Source organism: Astatotilapia calliptera, chromosome 20, assembly GCF_964374335.1.
Source record: "Astatotilapia calliptera chromosome 20, fAstCal68.1, whole genome shotgun sequence".
NCBI classification, from domain to species: domain Eukaryota; kingdom Metazoa; phylum Chordata; class Actinopteri; order Cichliformes; family Cichlidae; genus Astatotilapia; species Astatotilapia calliptera.
In genome coordinates, this window is record NC_137441.1 from 11,569,038 (window position 1) to 11,590,000 (window position 20,963).

A 20,963-nucleotide genomic window follows, 5' to 3' on the forward strand; every position below is an offset into this window, starting at 1 on the left:
GCGTATTTTGTATTGTTGTAAAATTAGGTTGTTAAGGTAAATTTGGAGTGGTGGTATTTAATAACTGGTTAAAGCATACCACATTGGTGAAAAATGTGGCGATTAACCATCCTTCTGATAAAGAGTGTGCTGGAAATCCATTTGAATATTTTTTTTTTCCTGTGCCGGAAGGATCAGATGGTCATGATTGGATCATGAACAGAACGGGATGATTCACCCTATTCACCCACCTCATAAAAAATAAAAGATATGAACCAAATGGTGGATTATGAGAATCTTTGTACACCTAATTGTGACCTATTTTTAAAGAATAAATGGAAACAAAAGGGACTTGAATCAGAAAGTATGAGAACAGATTGATCCTCAGACAAGCCAGCTCTCATATGAGGATTTATTGAACTGCTTGATGTTTCAATCTCAGGATTTTTCTTTTCTTTCTTTTACTGAAAAACACAGATTTGCCATCTTAAATAACCACAGCGGTGACAGACGTCTGGTGTGGATCTTGATTTGTAGACTGTGAATAAATCGTAGAGTCATGTTGGCCTTGTCAGCAGCTCCGTGACTCACACCTGTATTTTGCTCACAATGACAATACTCATGCTGATACTTGATGTTTGAGGTGACTGTTTTCCATTTAAATATTAGCACTGTACTAATTCTTTTTATATATATACTATTTCTGATGCAGAGGCTGATATAATCTACTAGTTGTTTAGAGTTTTCGGTCTCCGCCAAAGAGATGGAGAAACTGTCGTACAGCCTTCACATTACTGCTGCTGAAAGTACAAATCAAAATGTGGTGAGGATAAGTGTGTTTCTTGTAGTGTTTTGTTTTTTTTTTTTTCTGACCACGCTGAAACTACAGGTACAAAGATGGAAGATCCACAAAGTGGGTATCTCAGTAGCGCAGGATAGTCTTTGGTCTTTTCTCCCTAATTAAGAAAAAAGCTTTTCTCTATGAACCCTTTAGTTATCTGTACTCCCCCGAGGAGCCCTGTGGTTCTTCTCTACCTTTTCTTGTTTGCCTCTCATCTTTACTTCTTTATTTTGACAACCAGTGACTCAGGGTCTGATTCTATATTCTGGGCATCATTATTACACACACAAACACCCAAGCTCCACCGTGCCTCTGGCTTTCAATCCCCTGCCTATACTTTATTTTGTCTTTGGAGTAGCTTTCTTTTCCACCCAAGACTGGTTATTAGTGTGGTGAGTCAGCTATTCATTCAAAACAGAGCGGGGGAGTGTTTGGTTTGGCTCTGATGCTTTTATTCTCGAATTAATTTAACCTGTGTGCAGCTAGCAGGCGCGCTCAGACTTTAAGATCACGCACATCTTTGAGAGTGTAAAGCGTAATAAATCACCTGTGCAGGACACAAAAGCCAGCACTCTTTATTGGTACATAATATCACTATTTTCCTTTGATTTTTAACACACGCTGTATTCTCATTGAATAATCACGCTCCTGGGCTTTTGGGTTTTGTTTAAAGATCAAAGAAAAACTCAAATAATAGTGGCTGGATCGCTATTAAATGTAAAAGTAATAAATGTGGTGCAATGTCAAGAGTTTTACCAGTTTAAACCTCCCTCAAAGAACCAAAGGAAGAACACGTGCATTGTAGCAAAAACAATATACAAATTTTTAATCAATTTTGTTGATTGAATTTGTAGTTGCTCAAACACAGAAGCTGTACGTGTTCTTTCAAATGGTCATAAAACAGAAAAATGCCAAGATTTTTGCCAGATAACACAGAGTCGATGCTTCAAGATCTTCACAGATGGTGCGTGCTTTACATGTAGTCACCTATCCAAAGGTTGATTTTGATTCCAAACTTCACCTCATTCATCCAAAATATAAATTAGGAGAAAAAGTTTTTTAAAAAATTTACACCCAGTTCAGTGTCATGAAGGATAAAATTTTAATAGGAACCAACACCAAAGAATTCCTTAACACATGTAGTTTGAGGTGCACAAACTGACCAGCCAGAGACCAGAATCAGCTGTTTTGCAGCGTTCTCAGCCCTCACCCATAACCTGTCGGTTAGCTGTATGCCTGATTATGAGCCACTCTATTTCATGCATGCACAATATGCGCACAGCAGTGCAGGCAAATACTTTCACACAGACTTATAGCCCACATGCTCATTAGTGTGAAAGGGCCTCACAATGAGGAAAGATACATGATAACATGTATCTTTTAGATACCATGAAAATGTTTGTAATGACAAACCTAATCAGGCTCTTAAATCACCTTCATCTAACTGAACATGGACATTTAAAAGAAACTAACAAAGTGTCTAAAGATATAAACCTGAGCCAACTGCACGCCAGCAGCCTCAGTATGAGCAATAGATAAAAGCAGTTCAAAGGAAAAGAAACTTAGATTCTATATATTTTAACTTTTTTGCAATGAACAACAAAACGCAGAGGAACATGTTACATTTGTATTGGCAATTGACATTTCAAGCAAAAATACAGTTTCATATTCACTGGGCACTTTTTGACTGTGCTTTGAATATTGCACCACACCTCTGCAGAGAGGTGGTAGACGTTTTCATAGCCGTAGAAAGGAAGTAAGTAATGTTTATTTATAGAGTACCTTTCACAGACAAGTGGTCACAAAGTGCTTTACATAAATGATAGTAAAATATATAAAAACACGGTAAGAAACAGAATAAATTAAAATAATTAAAAGTATCACAATAAAAGGAAATTGAAATAAACATAATTGTAATGGGAGACTGTTCCAAAGCTTTGGCACCACCGACTGAAAAGCTCCGTCTCCCCTAGTCTTCAATCGTATACGCCAGGAGTGGGCAATTCCAGGCCCCGAGGGCCGGTGTCCTACAGGTTTTAGATCTCACCTTGGGTCAACACACCTGAATCACATGATTAGTTCGTTACCAGGCCTCTGGAGAACTTCAGGACATGTTGAGGAGCTAATTTAGCCATTTAAATCAGCTGTGTTGGTTCAAGGACACATCTAAAACCTGCAGGGACACCGGCCTTCGGGGCCTGGAATTGCCCACCCCTGGTATACGCGGAACAACCAGCAAATTCTGAGCCTGTGATCGAAGACTACGAGCAGCAGTGTGCTTTATACAGTACCAATGACACTGAACCAGTCCAGCAACCATGGCAGGTAATAAGTGCCGGTATTCAGAGAGTTCGTGGGGGTTAGGGACCACAACTGCCCGTGAATAGCTGAAATCTGCAAATACTTTAGACCCTCACGAAAATAAAATGAAAATAATTAGCGAATAGTTTAGAAATGCTCTACCCCCGCCCCCCAAAAAAGCGAATAGGAGTATTTTCCGCGAATAATTTGGAGTTACGGGGGGTTGACTGTAGTTCTCCCATTTTCTAGTTGTTTAGATGCATTCATAGCACCAGTCATTGTAGTGGCAGAGTACTGCATTACATCCCCAGGTATCAGTAAAAAAAAATATATATTTAATTTAAAAAAAACCTGCATAAACTGTAAATAATTTGATTTCATGGTCATCCCTGACATGCATGTACAAGCTTTATGGGTGTAAACCAGATAATTGTAATATTAACCTAAGATGCACTTTATGTAAATATTATGCTAACATCAACGTTTTAGCATTGTAAATATGAGTATGTTAGCATTTAGCTTAAAGCAGAACTCTGACTACAGTAGGCTGCCAGAGGCTGTATGACTGCAGACTCTTGTTTTCTTATTAATAAGTTCATCCATGTGTGAAGGAAAGCAGCATGGTGTGAAACTTCCCACTTTTTCCAGGTCACCTGAAGTCCTCATCAGATTACAATCCTGAGTTATGTTGTAAATGCACAATAGGCAGCAATAACCGTGAATGATTTCCGTTTTTTAATTTTTAATTTTTATTTTTTTCAGCCCTGGTCACTGTGGACTACTGTCTGCTCACCATTCCATTTAAATAGCTTTTTTTCCCCAGTGGTGGCTATAACAGCATAATAACAGTGAAAGTGTTTGCACTTTACAGAGATGGCTTTAAAGTCTTTGAAAACATCCCCATAAAACAACAGAGCACTAATGGATTGAACTTAGCCTGTCGAGACGTCTTTTAGCTGCTTGCAGACTGCAAGACTGTATTAAGACCTCCCTAAATGGATGGCAAAGAGCAGGGATTTGCGATTTAGAGATTCCTTCAACTTTTGATGGCTATAGAAACAGATATTCATGATTATGTGCATAATGATTAATTACTGCAGAGCTCTGTTGAGTGCTTTTCAATACATGGGAAATTGTGTGTGAGTGACAGTTTTATTGATCAGAGCTGTGAAGATAGTGTGTGTGTAAACTGCAGTTGGTAAGTAATGCATTCAATTCTGTGGAAAAAAGGGCATTGATTTGTTGTTTGAAGTACCTCTAAGTAGTGACAAAAGGGTGTGACAGTCATGCATCTGTCATAATTAAAGTCCTTCTCTGTTGTAACACTCATTATTCCTCATGCAGCGTATAATTTCTGCTGCAGAAAACCTTTTACACATGTGCACGATCATTTATTTATTCATCATAACAGTGTGCCGTGCAGACTTTGTGCATTATACATGGTTCATGTTTTTATTCCTACCACCTCTGTCACAACTATTCAACCAGAGGAAAAGAACACCGGTTACCTGACATCAACTCAGATCTGCGTATTGATCGAGCCGCCTATGAACAATCGTGCACCTGTCATACACACGGGTTTAACATTTTTGTCATGATTGATTTTATTTATGAAATTCAGTCACCTTATGATCTGAAAGAGCCTTTCCACTCTTACACATGTTTGACAATCTGTCAGGGTCCACAGTGTGTACCTGTGATCAATAGTGTGCAGCAAAGAGCAATTACAGAAGGCTGGGAGTAAATGGGGAAAAGAGAGGCTGGGTAGTGCTATGTTTACTGGATGATTTCTACCTGCGGTGACACCAGGGCTCAAGGGATGGTGTTGGTCTGTCAGTTGGTTCACTTTAATCCTAACTGAAATACTTCAACATTTATCAGAAATATTGCCATGAAACTTTTAAAATCCCCACAGGATTCCTGCTGATTTTGATGTTCTCTCGGTTTTTCATGCAGCATTATTAAATTAACTTTTGAGACTGTGGGTCAAATATCCCAACAAATGTTGGATGGATTCCCTTTAAAAACACACACACACACACACACACACACACACACACACACACACACACACACACACACACACACACACACATTCAAGATGAAAGGTTTGAGATTGCCAGCTTGTTCTAAAAGTTACTTTTGTAGTTACCCTGTGAAGATTTTAACAAAAACCACTAGGAGGCAGCATTTTACCAGTTCATGTGTGTAATAGTTTTCAGATGTGTGCTGCTGTTCTTTCTGAAACTTTGACTTAAGGATGGCAAAAGAAAAAATAATATTTTTAGTGGCATAAACAAACTTCCATAATGTGGCCTATTTTAAATAAGAACGTGTTATTAATTTCTTACCTGGTTAACGTTCTGCATCATCTTGTGGTTAAAAAAGATTGGTATTACACAAAAGTACAGCTCATCTCTAATTTACCTTCACTTGTTATCTTGTCAACACGATACATAAATGTTCAGGACATGAAGTCATAGGTGTTGTTTCTTTAAATGTTATCGATATGTTTAGTTAGTTTAGAGGGATTTAAACTATTTTTAAACACAGGGGTCTACAACAAGGACCTTTAGGCAAACTCTCTAATCATTGGCTGCGCCGCAGAAAGGGAAGAATTGAACAGCAGGTGCTGTGCTTACAGTCAGAGCTGTTTGCTTGAGATTTCGCCTTTCCTTTGGCATCATACAAAGCAGCGAATTGAACAATCTGACTGAATTTGAGTGTTTAGAGCATTATGAAGCCCAAACTTTAGGTTGACAAGGATTATATGCCCTTAAAGATGAGCATTGTAACTGTTAATATGTGGCATAAAAGTAGACCCAACACCTCGGTAAATCTACACTAAGAGACAACTTCCACAATTAAGACTGACATATTTATAAGTAACTTCAAAGACTTTGAAATATACACCAGAATTTAAAACTTTTGTTTTTCTTTAAACAACCAACCCACTGGCCAGCTGTTGCTTGTTTTGAAGGTAAATATGGAAATTTAGGTGCCCATTTTTAGACAGCCTCATGTGGAAGCCGTTCATACTGTGGCACTTGGGTGTTCACAACTCACCTCCGCACATCTGGCCCGTCGTGGTGTGAGGTGGGCGTCGATGTTGGAGTGTCAGTCTCTAAAAGTAACAAGTGCGTCTTTACCCTCATCAATTTTTATTTAAGCCTGCAGCATATGACAGAAAAATTCTAAAGGTGTGGACACACATTATTTTGTTGCTTTTATTTGCTTTTTTTGTGCAGAATCTTTTTGTGTTTTGTTTTGTTTTTTTCTCCCACTCAGATTGATGTCTGCTTCTGCAACCAGCAGCAGTCTCTCGCTGACTTGACGTGATAGATGGCCTAAATGTTTAAACTGCCCTCGGCAAGATCCCAACTCTTTCTCTACAATTACTTGCTTGGTTTGTTCTTTCTAATCATAGATATGTCATTCTGTGCTATAATGCTGAACAATAGCCAGCTTCAAGCGTTAGCAGCTAAATCCCCCCCCCCCTCCTCTCTGTCTCTTTCACTTTGCATCCCTGCCCTCCTTCGCTCCTCCATTGCTCCTTGCTCTCCTGCTCTCTCCCTGCATGGGTTATGTGACTCACACAACACTAAAAACTAATACAACATTAACTCCGCGCCGAAGAAAGCTCAATATTGTTACGCTTCTGTCTGTTCACCGTCGCACGCTCGAGGCTGTTTGTCAAATGGCCTTTTGCTGATGTCTCACAGAGGTTCAGTCTAACGTCTGTGTCTCGGCTTTCCTTTAAAATTAAGGCGGTATTCTTCCTTGTCGGGATGCTTGGTCTCCATGGTAACATCAGGTCCATTATAAGTGCCATAAAGAGCATGTGAGGGAATGTTAAATCGCCAGTCTGCCAGTCTCCATCACCTCACTGGGTTGATTGTGTAACTCACACTCCCACGGGAAAACCTCCTTTCTCCCTCGTTCTCTTCCACTCTCCTTCTTTCTCCTCTGTCTGTCACACATTTGCCTCTCTCCTTTCCTCTCATACTATTTCAGTCATACAGTCAGCGCGTGCACACACACACACACACACACACACACACACACACACACACACACACACACACACACACACACACACACACACACACACACACACACACCATTTATCGAGTCAAACACTGACCCCCAGTGGAAAAACACTCTCAAATCCTCTGACACAAGTTTTACTGTCCAAGGCACACCAGCAAGAAAGACGAGGCTGTACATCTCAATTCATATCTGCATAAAATAGCCTTTACATCATAAGGTTTTCTTTGGATTACATTGTCAAATAAAGGCAATGGATCAGGCACAACACCAGCAATTTTATTTCCAAGAATGTCGACACTTCAATAGCATTTACCTTGCCTCCATCACCTTATCAGACACTTTTCACACAGTCCCACAGTCTCTTCCCAAGCACCAAATGTCTGCAAAACACTGTTTGCAGACTGACTGCTGGTTTTCTGCTGTTGATTAGAGGTCTAGATGGTAGAGTTTAATAGATCACATAAACATTTCTAATTCACACCAAGCTGTATATTAAGCCATTTATGGCACACTGTCCACTTTATTGGGCACACCTATTCATCTCCTCCTTAGACTGCTCCTTCTCAATCAGCCAATCCTTTGGCAGCATATCTACGTAAACATGGTTAAGGTGCCCAAAGTAAATGGGGAAGAAAAGTGATTTAAGTGACTTTGAGTGTGGCCCGGTGGTCAGTGCCAGATGGAGTCATCTGAGAATTTCAGAAACTGCTGATCTACTGGGATTTTCCAGCGTAGCCATCCCTAGAGTTTACAGAAGCTAATCCAAAACAGAAAATATACAGTGAGCAGCAGGCATAAATGCCTTCCTGATGTCAGAGGTCAGAGTAGAATGGCCTGACTGCTTGCGCTCGTCACAAACAAAGTATGCACATCTTTGAATGTGTGACATGTTAAACCTTGAAGCAGATGGGCTGCAGCAGCAGGAGACCACACTGGGTGCCAAAGTGAACCTATTTGTGCAAATCTCTAGACAGTAAAAGCTTTTCATCCGATATTTAAGTGTAGAATGTTCACTGAGGGCCTTCTTGCTGTGACACGAGAAGTTTTGGGATTCAAATCTGCTAGCCTACACTGCCTGCACTGTTTAGACTGCTGAGTAGGTTGTAGTCTCTGGTTCAGAGCCAGGACTGTTTTTGAAGTTTCTCCTCTAAAGAGAGTCTTGGTTGCCAGGTGCCTGTTCAGTTTGCTCTGCAACATCTTAGAACTGGCCAACATTTCCCTAGAGATATCACACATGACCTGACGACGAGGTAGCTTTTTTGATGCTGTGTATAGATTCTTGTCTTTTCTTTTGTTGGTGAGCCATCTGCACTGGTGGTTTACACCACGCAAGAAGGTGATCCGCTTTTAACCCTTGTTATCCTCTGAGCGCTCAGTGGAAGTCTTATATGTTCCAGGCTCTCATTTTTTTCCAGCATCCCACAACTGTGCAGACAGATCGGGTTTCCATTTAATACCCTTTTTTTGTTTTGTTTTGTTGTTGTTGTTTTTTAAGGAAAATGAGTGCAGTGGAGTAGCCCATAATTTTCCATTCAGTTGTATATTCCAGTAATATTGTGTGGTTGTGACAAAATTGACCTGAATCCTTCTCTCAGAAACATTTCTCTAACTGCTTAAAAAATTATATATCTTTCCTGTGTCACTCAGGTCTTCACTCGCTATGGGAAGTGTTACACCTTTAACGCTGGCGGTGATGGGCGCACTCCCCTCATCACCACCAAGGGAGGTATGGGTAACGGCCTCGAGCTCATGCTGGACATTCAGCAGGATGAATACCTGCCAGTCTGGGGAGAAACAGGTGAGAAGAAGCCCACTCACGTGGCAGGTTATAGCTGTCTGTCACACTGGTGTGATTGATGTGTTGGTGTTTGTGGGCGTCGATACCTCAGAGCCTGAAACTCTTCTGCGTGTTTGGATCCTTAGTGAAACTCATTTTTACAGTGATCCCAAACGTTTTGCTTTCCTGCAGATGAGACTTCGTTTGAAGCGGGGGTCAAAGTTCAGATCCACAGTCAGGACGAGCCGTCCTTCATTGACCAGCTCGGATTCGGAGTGGCACCCGGGTTCCAGACATTTGTTTCCTGTCAGGAACAGAGGGTACAAACTGTTGCTTATTAATTTTTACAATTATTACGTTATCATACTCGGCAAAGGAAGAGTTCAGAGATCTGAACAATTAATAATTCACTATAACAAAGCAAAGCAAGGTTCCATATGAGGAACAGACATGAAATAATCTGGTTTCAAATGATTGAAACAGTTTGGTTACCAACTGATTTCTTGCCATTTGATTGATTCATTGATTCACTAATCAGCTTTCAATCAGACACATTTTGTCCTATAATTAAAAATAAAAGTACACACAAACCAAGAATGCGTCTTTGGATCCTTTTCAGTGTTTTGTTTGGATAAAATCACTTTTACACAATGTCAGTCATACTTTTAGTGGTTTTAACTAACTTTATTTTGACCTTTCTGTTTTGTTTTGTTTCTGTTGCACTATCTCACAGTATAAGGCACTTACTGGGCTTCTGTGGCACTTTTTATTTGACTGCGTTGTTTATTGTAGGCTGTGCTATTTTTACTCTTTATCATGTTGCTGTAGGACAAAGATTTCCCTTGTGAGACCTATTTATAAATCTAAAATCAAACATTTGAAGAACCAGAAATACTTTAGTTTCAACACTGATATGAATATGAAATTGAAAATAATAGCCACAGCTGGTAAAAAAAATTATGGCAGATGTTTATAGTTTTCACTTTCCCTTTTCTTCGACTGATCAAAGTTAAACTGGAGCCTCTTTAAAATCTCTTTTTTTTTAAACTAAATGAGTGTTTTACTTGATTATTCCTAATAAAAAAAAATCACATCCATAGCTCTGAATAATAGATTAGAATTATCCGCAGGTCACATCAGACATTTTAAATCTCTCTCCCATTTGTGCAGTTGTAGAATTTAAAAAAAAAAAAATGGATTCAGTTGTTTAGTTCTTGCTTTTCCCTGCAAGGAGAAGCCTGCTTTTTATTTCATGCAGTATTTATTTCTTATTTAAAACACTATTAAGTCGTTATGTGGTCATTGCAGCTGATATATCTCCCCCCACCCTGGGGAGACTGCAAGGTGACGCCAATGGAGTCGGACTTCTTTGACACTTACAGCATCACAGCCTGTCGCATTGACTGCGAAACGCGCTACCTGGTGGACAACTGCAACTGTCGCATGGTGCACATGCCTGGTAGGCGTCCGGTCTTTCTCTGTGTTGTATCAGACTTACGCCGATCTGAGAAATTACTGAAGGCACTTCAAAGAAGGAAATCAAAGAAAAAATTCATTAACGTGAGTGTGTGTTGCTGCTGCTGCTACAGGCGATGCCCCCTACTGCACCCCCGAGCTGTACAAAGAATGTGCTGACCCAGCTCTGGGTAAGAAAGAGGCTTCATACTCCTCTAAATCTTTAAAGAACAGCAACACATGCACAAACAGAGCCATGTTTGCATCGCTTCACAGGACATCACATTTATTTCCTGCACATTTAACCAAAACCTGATATTACCTTAATATGTCTTTATGATATTAGTTTCCCCCAAAAAAGGAGAATGCACAGATTTATACCCCAAAAACATCAGAAAGACACACACGCGCACACAGATGCAGGCACATCAGCTCGTGACATCTTGAAGTCGCAGTCGCACTGATTCAAAGGTCAAGCTGAGCTCTGGTTTTCCTCTCTCCAGATTTCCTGGTGGAAAGAGACAATGATTTCTGTGTGTGTGAGACGCCGTGCAACATGACCAGATACAGCAAAGAGCTGTCTTTTGTCAAGATCCCCAGCAAGGCCTCTGCTAAATATCTTGCAAAAAAATACAACAAATCTGAGCAGTACATTAAGTAAGTATGTTTGGGTTTTCTCATTATTGTGTGCGCAAAGCAAAGCCTGCGATGAATAATTCTTTTATTACAGGATTATTGTATTTCATTGACTTTCACTAACAAAATATAAAAAAGGGGCATTTTCAAAGGCCCAATGTGTTCTTTCAAGATATTCATTTAGTTTAATTGTGTCCAGAAGCTAAACATTTTTAGTTTCCCTCTCAAATAAAAGAAAAAGGAAGAAAAACCCAACCTGAGAGGCCATCATCAATAGAAACGTGTGCTGACTGATGACTTTCTAAATGGTTTTAAGGGGTGAAATAAAATCTAATACCAAACTGCTTTGATTCAGTTTTCATCAACTTATACCATCTTTTGTGTATTTTGATATTTTCTGATCATATTTCTGTACAGACAGACAGTAAGTAGGTGGGGCTTCTGCCTTCACAGCAAGAGCTATGTGCCCAAGATTACCCCATTATCACACTGAAATCTAGGAGTAGATTAAAACCGTATTAAACCCAGTGTTGAGACAACAGGAGCGACCAGGATGGAGAGGATCGGGAATCAGTTTGGAGACAAAGTTACCCTGGAGTAACTTTGGAGGTGGCTGAGTTGAAGATGCCAAGATTTTCAGAATGAGGGACCGGGAGAAGATTAGAAATGAATGTATCAGGCTGAACAGTTTGGAGATAAATTTAGAGAGACAAAGTTGAGATGCTTCAGACATGTGCAGAGGAGGGATAGTGGACATACTGGACAGAGGAAGTTAAAGATAGAGCTGTCAGACAGGAGGAAAACAGAAAGAGCGCAGATGAGATATAGCGAAGGAGGACATTCAGAGGGTTGATGTGTTGGAGGATGTTGGGATAGAGTGAGATGTGGCCTCCAAAGGCAGAAGCTGAAGGAAGAAGAAAAAGGTTGTCTCAAAAGCTGTGTTGTGATAACTTAGATGGCATTGTCAGGGTCATATTTCAAACGTCGAACCAGTCCTTTCAGAGCCACTGACAAAGAAAACATTCAAATCTCATCTCTCAAGTGCTCTTAATTATTATTGAGCAGCTTCAAAATGAGGGATTTGTGTCTTCATTTGTTTATGTTGTCTCCACAGGGAAAATATCCTGGTTTTAGATATCTTCTTTGAAGCTCTCAATTATGAAACTATTGAACAGAAGAAAGCATATGAAGTGGCTGGACTTTTAGGTATAGCTTCATTTCTATTATATAACATAGACTGCTTGCGTTTTTTTGTCTTCATGCATTTGTTATGAATATGCTTTCATTTCAGGTGATATTGGTGGTCAGATGGGACTTTTTATTGGTGCAAGTATACTGACTATTCTGGAGATATTTGACTACCTTTATGAGGTAAGACATAGGCATTTAAGAGGCCATATAGTCTGTCATTTTTAATATGCAAAGCTTTGGACTTGATGTATTTAAACCTGACCATAATTAGATCAGTAGGAGTGATCAGAGGAGACCGTATTTCACAACACAGTTTTGTTTTATTTCTGGCTTTGAAGCAGTGTTTACACCTCATATTTAGAAAATTGAAATAATTAAAAGCATTTCTTGTTGCGTTATGCGACTTATTTCTTTTCCTGCACCGACCTTGCTGCGACTGTGCTTTTCATCCCCTCAGGTAATGAAGTACAAACTGTGCCGCTGCTCCGATAAGAAGCACAAGCATAACAACAACAATGACCAGGGAACGGTCCTGAGCTTAGACGATGTCAAGTGTCACGTCAGTAACTTTCACTAAGCTTCTGCAGCCGGGGGCAGAGAGCCGCCGCACTCTCTCGCTTGTGAGCAGCTTCGTGGACTTTGTTCTTTGCAGGTTTTCTTTCTTTTCCCACTGCTGGAACAACAGAGGAAGTGTGTGAACTGTGCCTGATTAAGGTGTGTAAGCGACATGATGAAATAGGGACGTGTGGCTGAGGTAGGCGGACGGCCACAGAGACGCGAGGGCAGGAGAACCAAGAGAAATAAAACTTAAAAAATGTTAGAATAACTGCATGGTCTTCTGTAAACACCTTTTCAAGACGTAGTAACAGATACAGTTAAAGGTTACACAGGTTCATTATATGTTCAGTAAATCAGTGTTAGAAATCCCAGCAATGTGGTGTCAGTTTGACTGTTTTTGTGTGAAATAGTTGTTAATTTACAGGAATTTTTGTTTGGACTAAACCAGCTTTCTCTTTTACTTACAGCTGTCTTCCCCTGTTAAACTACGCATTTTGCCATCATACTGTACTACCTCGTCTCGCAGGATGACAGTGCTAAAAATAATTTAAGTAAAACTGACTGATTAAAAGGTAACTGCCATGTAGAGTAGGCGGACATTAAAGAAAGCCCAACATTTTCTTGAAAAGTAGTTGCAGGCGGTTTTCACAGAAAGCATTTTGATGTGTCACAATAGGTAAAAGCACAAATGTAAGGATAGCTGAGATCCATTTACTTTAATTATGGGTTCCTGCAGCTGGATGAATAAAACGTAATAAAATCTCGCTTCCCACCGTCACCACGTGCTTGCTCAGAGGGCATCATCTGTTCACTGCGGTTCTGTCTTTCTTATTGTAGGGTCTTTACCTTAACACAGTCACACATCTTTAGTTGTGAAGGGGCACTATGTGAATGAAACCTAAATGAACTTTTTAAGCCCAATAAAAATTAGTACACCCCGAATTTGTATTTAATGTTATAGATGTTAAATTGCTCATATTAGTGTAGCTAGGTCTGTTTGTAAATAGAAAAAGATTAAATAATAAGAGTAAGTGTAAGCTCTGTGAAAGTAACTGTTTTGTTTTATGGTAGTTATTTTCTGTCACATAAATCCTGAGGTAATGGTGGATGGTCATAATAAACATGGCCAGAGTTTCAGATATGTGTAAATAATCCCTGCTAGCAAAAAGGCAGCTTTAAGCTAGTTCAGACCCCACTGTCATAATAACCTGAGATATCAGGACAAACCTTCTATTTGCAAAAGGCAGCCAATCAGACGAAAGTTGGCTGAATTGGAGAAGCGCTAAGAGTTTTTCTTCCCTTGAAGACAGGGAATATACAATTGGTTACATTTGCTTGTCTGTCTGTTAACAGTTTAGCCTCTGCAGTTTTCAAGATATTATTTTCAATTTTGTGTGATGGTAGATACCAATAACAGCTCAAGCTGATTTCATTTAGGTGGAAATCAGGTCAAGGTGACATGTGAAAATCAGTAAAAACGTTATATTACCCAATGTTTTTAATGGCTCGTCTTCAAACTTCACAACAATATACAAGGCCTTTGGGGATACAAGTACCTGGGTAAGCATTTGACCTATACTGTTAGCACGAAGATCAAAATTTCAAGAATCTATAACAAGTAATATCTCATATGAAAGGGCATGGAGGACACTTTTTTTTGCAATACAGTGCCCTATGGTGTTGCAGTAACACCATGACAGGCTAACGTTATGTATTGTAATAAAAACACCATAAAACATCAAAGTTTTAGTCTAGTCGGTTGCTCTCTGAGTGCTCTTGTTTTTGCTTTTTTCAGACAGCGAATGAACCGATAAACTACCCAAAGGCCCAGCATAAGACACACAAAGAATAATTTGAACTGTAACTCATGTAGACCTATTGTAATGTAGTCCACAATAAAAATACAGAATTGGAAATGAGCACTACAAGCTCTTTCTCACTTTCTCTCAGAAAACGTTTGTTTGCACATTTTCACCGCACATTCTTTGTTATAACCAGTTTATGTATGAGAGTAAAAAAGGCCTACGTATGATTTTTATGCACACGCATAGTTTATACATCCAGCCTCTGATGTTGCGCACGGTTTCGCACTTTGGCCCATCATATGACGCTTGTGAATGTTATCAGTAACCTGTGTTTTTCCTGCTGTAACAAGTTCAAATGCCCGCTGTGAAAAAGATCTGCCAAGGGAACTACTTGGGTTAAACACGAGCAGGAAGTTAAAAACCAGTTGCTAGATTCCCCACAAAAAAGATGTAATCGAACAATATGACAAAGAGACTTAATCATCGTGTACTGTATAGCTTTGCTGTAGAAATGAGAAATTTATTAACACGTGATGCCATAACATTCATTTAAGAGAATGTCAATCATGTTTACATGCTTTTTGTCACATTTTAAGGAATTTTGCTTCTGTTGTGTCAACAAGGCTGGATCACATCAACTAGAATCAATATTTTGAATGTTTTTTTACTTTCGAACGCTTACTTGCATGTAGCACTGTACAGCAAGCATCCTATATGTACAGTTCATCCACACCTGCAGTTTAAGCCTTCTTCTGTCCTCGTGTCTGGGTGCGTTTTGTGAGCATGTATTCATTTGCGGTTTTACGGCGATGAAAGAAAAGTGGAAAGAAACTGCCCTAAAATGCTCAACAGTGAGTGTGGTGTCAGGTAGATGGAGAAAATCTGAGCTCTGCGGAGCATGTTTGAGAGTTTCCCTCATGATTGTGTATATACCAAAATTAGGGATGCACCGATATATCGGCCAAACCTCGGCACAGCCTGATCTCCGCCTTGTTGACCATTCACTTCTCTGCAAACAAGAATGTATTTATTGACGTGAGTGTTTTCTGATCTTTTTTTCACAATGCCTAATGTTTAAGATGGTGTGTCAGTTCTGTTATTGAAAATTTACTTGTCTTCCTGGCACACGAAGGAAAAGCAAACAAGAACAAAGCGTGGCGTGCCCAGAAGTTCACAGTCGGTGCATCCCTACCAAAAATCTAACCATGTTCATTATTCTGCTCCTAGTTGTTCTCAACAGGAAGTGGGATCTGATTAGCGTGTAGCTGTGTGGTGTTACTATCAAGCACAATTATTCCATCAGTTGTAATTTAGTGTAAATATTACTGTTGACTGTGGATAATAATCCTCGTGTATTAGCATAGTCTGGTTTGTCTAACGGTGTACTTAATGGATTTATTTCAAAGAAACTTGCTGTGTGTCTCAATTCATTTTTTCTTCTGTAAATGACTGTAAATTTGTTTATTTGTCAAAGACAAAGTAGGGGGGGCTGTTTGTTTGTTTTTATTAATATTGCTAGAGTTGAGTCACAGCAGCCGTTCTCATCAGTACATGAGAATTAAATAGCCAGACTGTTGCTGCATGAGGTCGCCCAGCTTACTGCTTTTGTTTTTGCCTCCTTCTTTACTTTTGCCTTTTCATTTGTGATATGAAAGGACAGCTGTTTTAGTCTGGTGATGTAAAGATGAATAATGGACTTGAATCGGTTGTTACATTAAAGATCAAATGCTAACTGTATGTATCTCTTATTCATTTCAAGGAGTTATGTGTCATCATTTACACTTTCGTCATGAAAAATCAGTAAAAGGTTCGAAAAATGGACTTCTGGCTTTGAAGAAATTTCTTTGGAGGCAGGAGCGTGGCTGAATGTGGATCTGGGATGGATCCAGATCCCGTTTTTCTAGAAAAAGCACAGTGGTCCTCCTCAGTGGAACATTGTAACTATAAATATATAATGTTAAATAATACACTGAAGGTTCCTGTGCTCATTTTAGCTGCAAAACAACACTTTCTTTTTTTTAAATGGACTCCCCCCTCATATGTCTCGAAGTGGTTTGGTCCACTCCCCCAATTCCTTTTATACTCGTGCTTTTGTTAGCACCATGACCTCACTGTTGAATCCTGTGTTTCGGTGCAGCTTCTGGTTGTTTTTACAGCAGTCTCTCGGTGCATGCTACAAGGGCAGGATGACATCTTCAGTATCGTCAATGTGATCCTGATAATGATGATGATTTGTTCTTGTTGGCTTCAACTGACTCCCAGCTTGCACTGGGGCAGTTTGCAGGTGGGTGTGGAGTGGGCTGGGATGACATGTATAACAGCTGTAAAATATAGTGCACACACTCTGGGTTGGGGAGGGCTTGCTGACTTATGTGGAGGAATTCCAAGTATCTTGGGGTCTTGCCTGTAAGTGAGGGAAGAATGTGAATGTCTGACTGGGAGAGATTATGTCTTTGGACTAGTTTGGGGACTCTTCTGTGTGAGTTGGAGGTGGCTATGAAGCAGGAGGTCTGGGCATCTGTGCTTTCAGTGCTGCCCCTGGGAGTTGAGCTGAATAAGTGTGGAAAAGGGATTGATGGATGGACCACTGCCCCCCTTTGAAAGATCCTGGAAAAAAACCACTGGCTTAAGAACAAGCATATTGGCTTAAATTCATTATAACGTTTACATTTTCACTTATAAATGAACTACAGTAAATATCTCCTAGACTCTAATAACCCCGCAGCAACACAGCTTCACATATCAGACCAGTCAACTCTTTCTTTTTGAACTATTTTCTGCAGAATAAGCTGGATTTTGTCAGTTTGTTTTAAATTTGCTAAACCAGACTGCTGAGAGCACTTCCTTCCCGTGTTGCCTCTTCACCCACTGATCAACACTTGCGTAACAAGGCGGTCCTTTGTTTGAGCCCTTTGGACCAAATAATTTTTGCCACAGTGAGCTTTTTGTGGTTTGCTCCAGTGACTTTTAATGTCCTGCTTATATTTTAAAGAGAAGTTCAGAAAGAGCAGTAAAGTGGTAAAGAAAAAAAATACACCATTACAAATTCACTTAGAAGTTCCTACCTGTCTAATGTTTATCAAACATTGTGCTATTGGTGCTGATGCATTAAACTGTTAAAATTGGCCTGCTTTTAATGTTCTGACAGTTTTTTCAGCCATTGAAGTGGACAGTAAACTCAAAAACACTGCTAATAAAAAAGTTTTGTTTTATTTTAACTGGTGAAAAAAAATGGTTTAACCACAAGCTAGCGCTACAACCAGAGACTAATATTAGACACGACTGCCATAATGGATTCCATGGAAAAGTTTTAAATATTTCACGGACTACTACTTCTTTTTTATCTTCAACAAAAATTATACTGGATGATCTTCAGATTATTTGCTGCTGCATTAACAATACAATGTGGTTACACTGTACATAAGAGATACTAGTCTCATTGTTAAATGGTAAATGGACTGGTTCTTGTATAGCGCTTTTCTACTCTTCTGAGCACTCAAAGCGCTTTACACAACTTGTGCATTCACCCATTCACACCCATTCGCACAAGCACATTTTTCTAGGTGCTTTCTATGTAGCATTCACACACATCGGATGCATCAGAGAGCAATTTGGGGTTAGTATCTTGCCCAAGGATATTTGGCATGCAGACTAGGGGAAGCCAGGAATCGAACCACCAACCATCTTTTGAGACTTTTAAATCATTAAATAAGCCTACCCAAAAACTTAGGCTGCCTTTACTGTTGAACCTATTTACTTTTCTAATCACTGGGATCCAACTTACACCATCATGCTGTCCTCAATGAGATTTTGCAAAATAGACCGACACCATAAAGTCATCAGGAAAATGTTTACTGAGGTTATACATCAAGGGAGCCAAATGATCGCTATCCCTCTAAATTCTATACAATCTGACTTTTTTTTTCCTCCAGAGGAGTCGCCCCCTGCTGATCATTAAAAAAGAATGCACGTTTAAAGTGTTTACATATTACCCTAAATTAAAAGACTGGAAAAAGACCTATAATGCCATTTGTATTATATTTGATACACAAGTTTCTGAGACCTCTATCTCATCAACATGATCAATACTTGCCGTAATTTCAAAATGTTATGGACGAAACTCTTTTTTTTGTGTAAAATTAACATTATTGTTGTTAACAAAAAGTTGCCAAAAACGCCCAATGTATGAAATATGATACAAAAAATATGTAATAAATATATAATAAAAATGTATCATACACAATATCATATAGCAAAAAATATGGATTTTGTTCTAAGGGTTAATAAACATCTCAGTTCCAAAAAAATCAGAATTTTCTGGCTATCTTTTGATGGGCTGGGTCTCACAGGATTAAGTACTTCTTTTGTTTTTGCCTTTGAAACACACTCTAAGTAAAAACAATCAAATACAATTAACATTCCTAAATTCAAGCATTTAATGAAGTAGTAATACAGGTAAGTAAAAATACTTTAAAGCACCAGAATGGAGAATAAAGGACTCATTTTTGAAGTAGTGATGTATGAGTATGCAGTCACTAGCACCCATGAGAAAATATAAATATAGGTAATATTTCGATGTAATATTGTTTCTGCCACTGAAAAATAAATAATTAAAAGTTGAAATCTCAACTTATCACAAAATTTGGAGTTACGTATCTGAAATTTTCAAGCACTTTTCTAAGTATAACTTAAAATTTTTAGTTTGTAAGAACATTTTCAGTTAAAGTTTGAAGATACTAACCTGAACATTAATCCTGTTTCATATTTTTTGTTTTGTTTTTCCCCTCAGTTAAAATTTCAGGTATCTTAGTATCAGGTTAGATTATCAAGATAATCCACTGATTGCCTTGCTTTGATTGTTAATAACAAGGAGCTCAAGGAATGAAAACTTTAATATTTACTTCAATGTTTTTAAGCAACTGTTTTATGTAGTCAAAATAAAAAATGTTTTATCTGTGTGAATATAACTGTTAAATAATCACCTTGACATTACAATTTTATGTCCTGTTTAAACAAATGTTTTGTATCATTAATCCAGTAATTTATTTAAACTACAACTCCCAACACTTTTGTTTGTTTGTTTTACAGGAATTGGCAAAGCCCCCATATGTTATCATATGTCATTACAAGATTTGATTAAGTTGTAATCATTTAGTAATTGTTGCTAAGTTGGTAATTATTCGATATTTAACCATCTCGTTTTGTCAATTACAATTGTAAGATATGTCATTAATCTAAATCTACGTCTGGTGAGTATATATTACACATATACAGACAAGATAATGGTTTAGATTGCGTGTTAGTATGTCAGCATTGATCATCTATATAATTCAAACAACCATAGTTCAGGTTTTAAATTAAATAAAATCCGACAGCTTGGCCGCCTCTGGGTGAAAAGTCACTTGCACATGCAGATGATGTGAAACCATAAAGGCTGACATGGAGACTTTGGCCCCAGTCTAGCATGCTAGCCTCTGCTCTGATGGCCTTGGCCTTGCTTTAATGGGCGGGCCGGTGTCTCCCCTCGGGTAGACCAATAAAACCAGGGAGGCACTGTGTGTGTGTGTGTTGCATAACTGGACTGCAGTCAGTACAGGTTCACTCCACACACTCAGCGGTTTACCTCTTCACAATGGCAGCTCCGAAGAAAGTCTGCATCGTGGGCTCTGGAAACTGGCAAGTCGAAGTATTGATGTTTTGAACCGTCTCCGGTTGTCTCATATGTGCGGTTATCCGCTGGACACGGTGCACAGTAACGTGCGGGAAGTTTGACCTGCTGTACCTGTAACTACCAGATAGGCTTCGTTAGCGGAGGCGACAGTTGGGTTTATCTCCGCGTGGAGTCACATGCTGACAAGCCGGCTTATAATCGCAGAAAACTGGCCACAAGTCTGGCAACATTACTGGGATTTTTGTCGTTAGCTTTAAGGTGTCTGCCGCCTGTTAGCTCGCTCTTATTAGCGGTAGCAGAGACATCAGTAGCTGATGTCTCTGCTCCATTTACCGGTCTAATAAATTAACGTTACCTCCCCAAAGAGATAAAAGATGATTTGACACGAAAAATAGATTTTTAAATCATCCTGTAAATTCGGTGTGTGGGTTCAGTTTATGAGCCGAATAAAAAATATTAAATCTTTACATTCTTTTCATACACACTGTGGTTTTTGTAGTTGTAGCTCTTATTTTGGAACGAAATTAAATGTATGTCTATTTCTTTTTATTTCCGAATTCATGATTACCCCCCAAATAATTAAAATCATTCCATAAACTGGTTATAAAGCCATTGTAATTTTGCTGCTGCTTATGCTAAAATAAAATTGCAAGAATTCTCAATGGAGTTCGGTGTACACCCGTGGAAACCGTATGGAGG

General features: G+C 39.1%; 2 protein-coding genes across 4 annotated transcripts in view; both read left to right on the forward strand.

Moving 5' to 3' along the window:
* LOC145423292 (acid-sensing ion channel 1-like) overlaps positions 1-16,330 on the forward strand; it is a 66,732-nt gene extending 50,402 nt beyond the window's left edge. For both annotated transcript variants that reach the window (XM_080295579.1, XM_080295578.1), the window contains exons 3-10: positions 8,819-8,969; positions 9,141-9,268; positions 10,257-10,407; positions 10,538-10,594; positions 10,907-11,060; positions 12,154-12,245; positions 12,331-12,410; positions 12,688-16,330. In XM_080295579.1, the coding sequence (XP_080151705.1) occupies positions 8,819-8,969; positions 9,141-9,268; positions 10,257-10,407; positions 10,538-10,594; positions 10,907-11,060; positions 12,154-12,245; positions 12,331-12,410; positions 12,688-12,807 (933 nt within the window). In that variant the 3' untranslated portion in view covers positions 12,808-16,330. The remainder of the gene's footprint in view (positions 1-8,818; positions 8,970-9,140; positions 9,269-10,256; positions 10,408-10,537; positions 10,595-10,906; positions 11,061-12,153; positions 12,246-12,330; positions 12,411-12,687) is intronic.
* A 413-nt stretch (positions 16,331-16,743) lies between these two features.
* LOC145423293 (glycerol-3-phosphate dehydrogenase [NAD(+)], cytoplasmic) overlaps positions 16,744-20,963 on the forward strand; it is an 11,112-nt gene continuing 6,892 nt past the window's right edge. Inside the window, exon 1 of one of the 2 annotated variants that reach the window (XM_080295581.1) lies at positions 16,744-16,877. Coding sequence is in view for 1 of the 2 variants with exons in the window: in XM_080295580.1 (XP_080151706.1) it covers positions 20,226-20,269 (44 nt within the window). In the remaining variant the exon portion in view is untranslated. Of the gene's footprint in view, positions 16,878-20,109; positions 20,270-20,963 lie in introns of those variants that run through there. The other variant, XM_080295580.1, reaches the window with a different exon arrangement.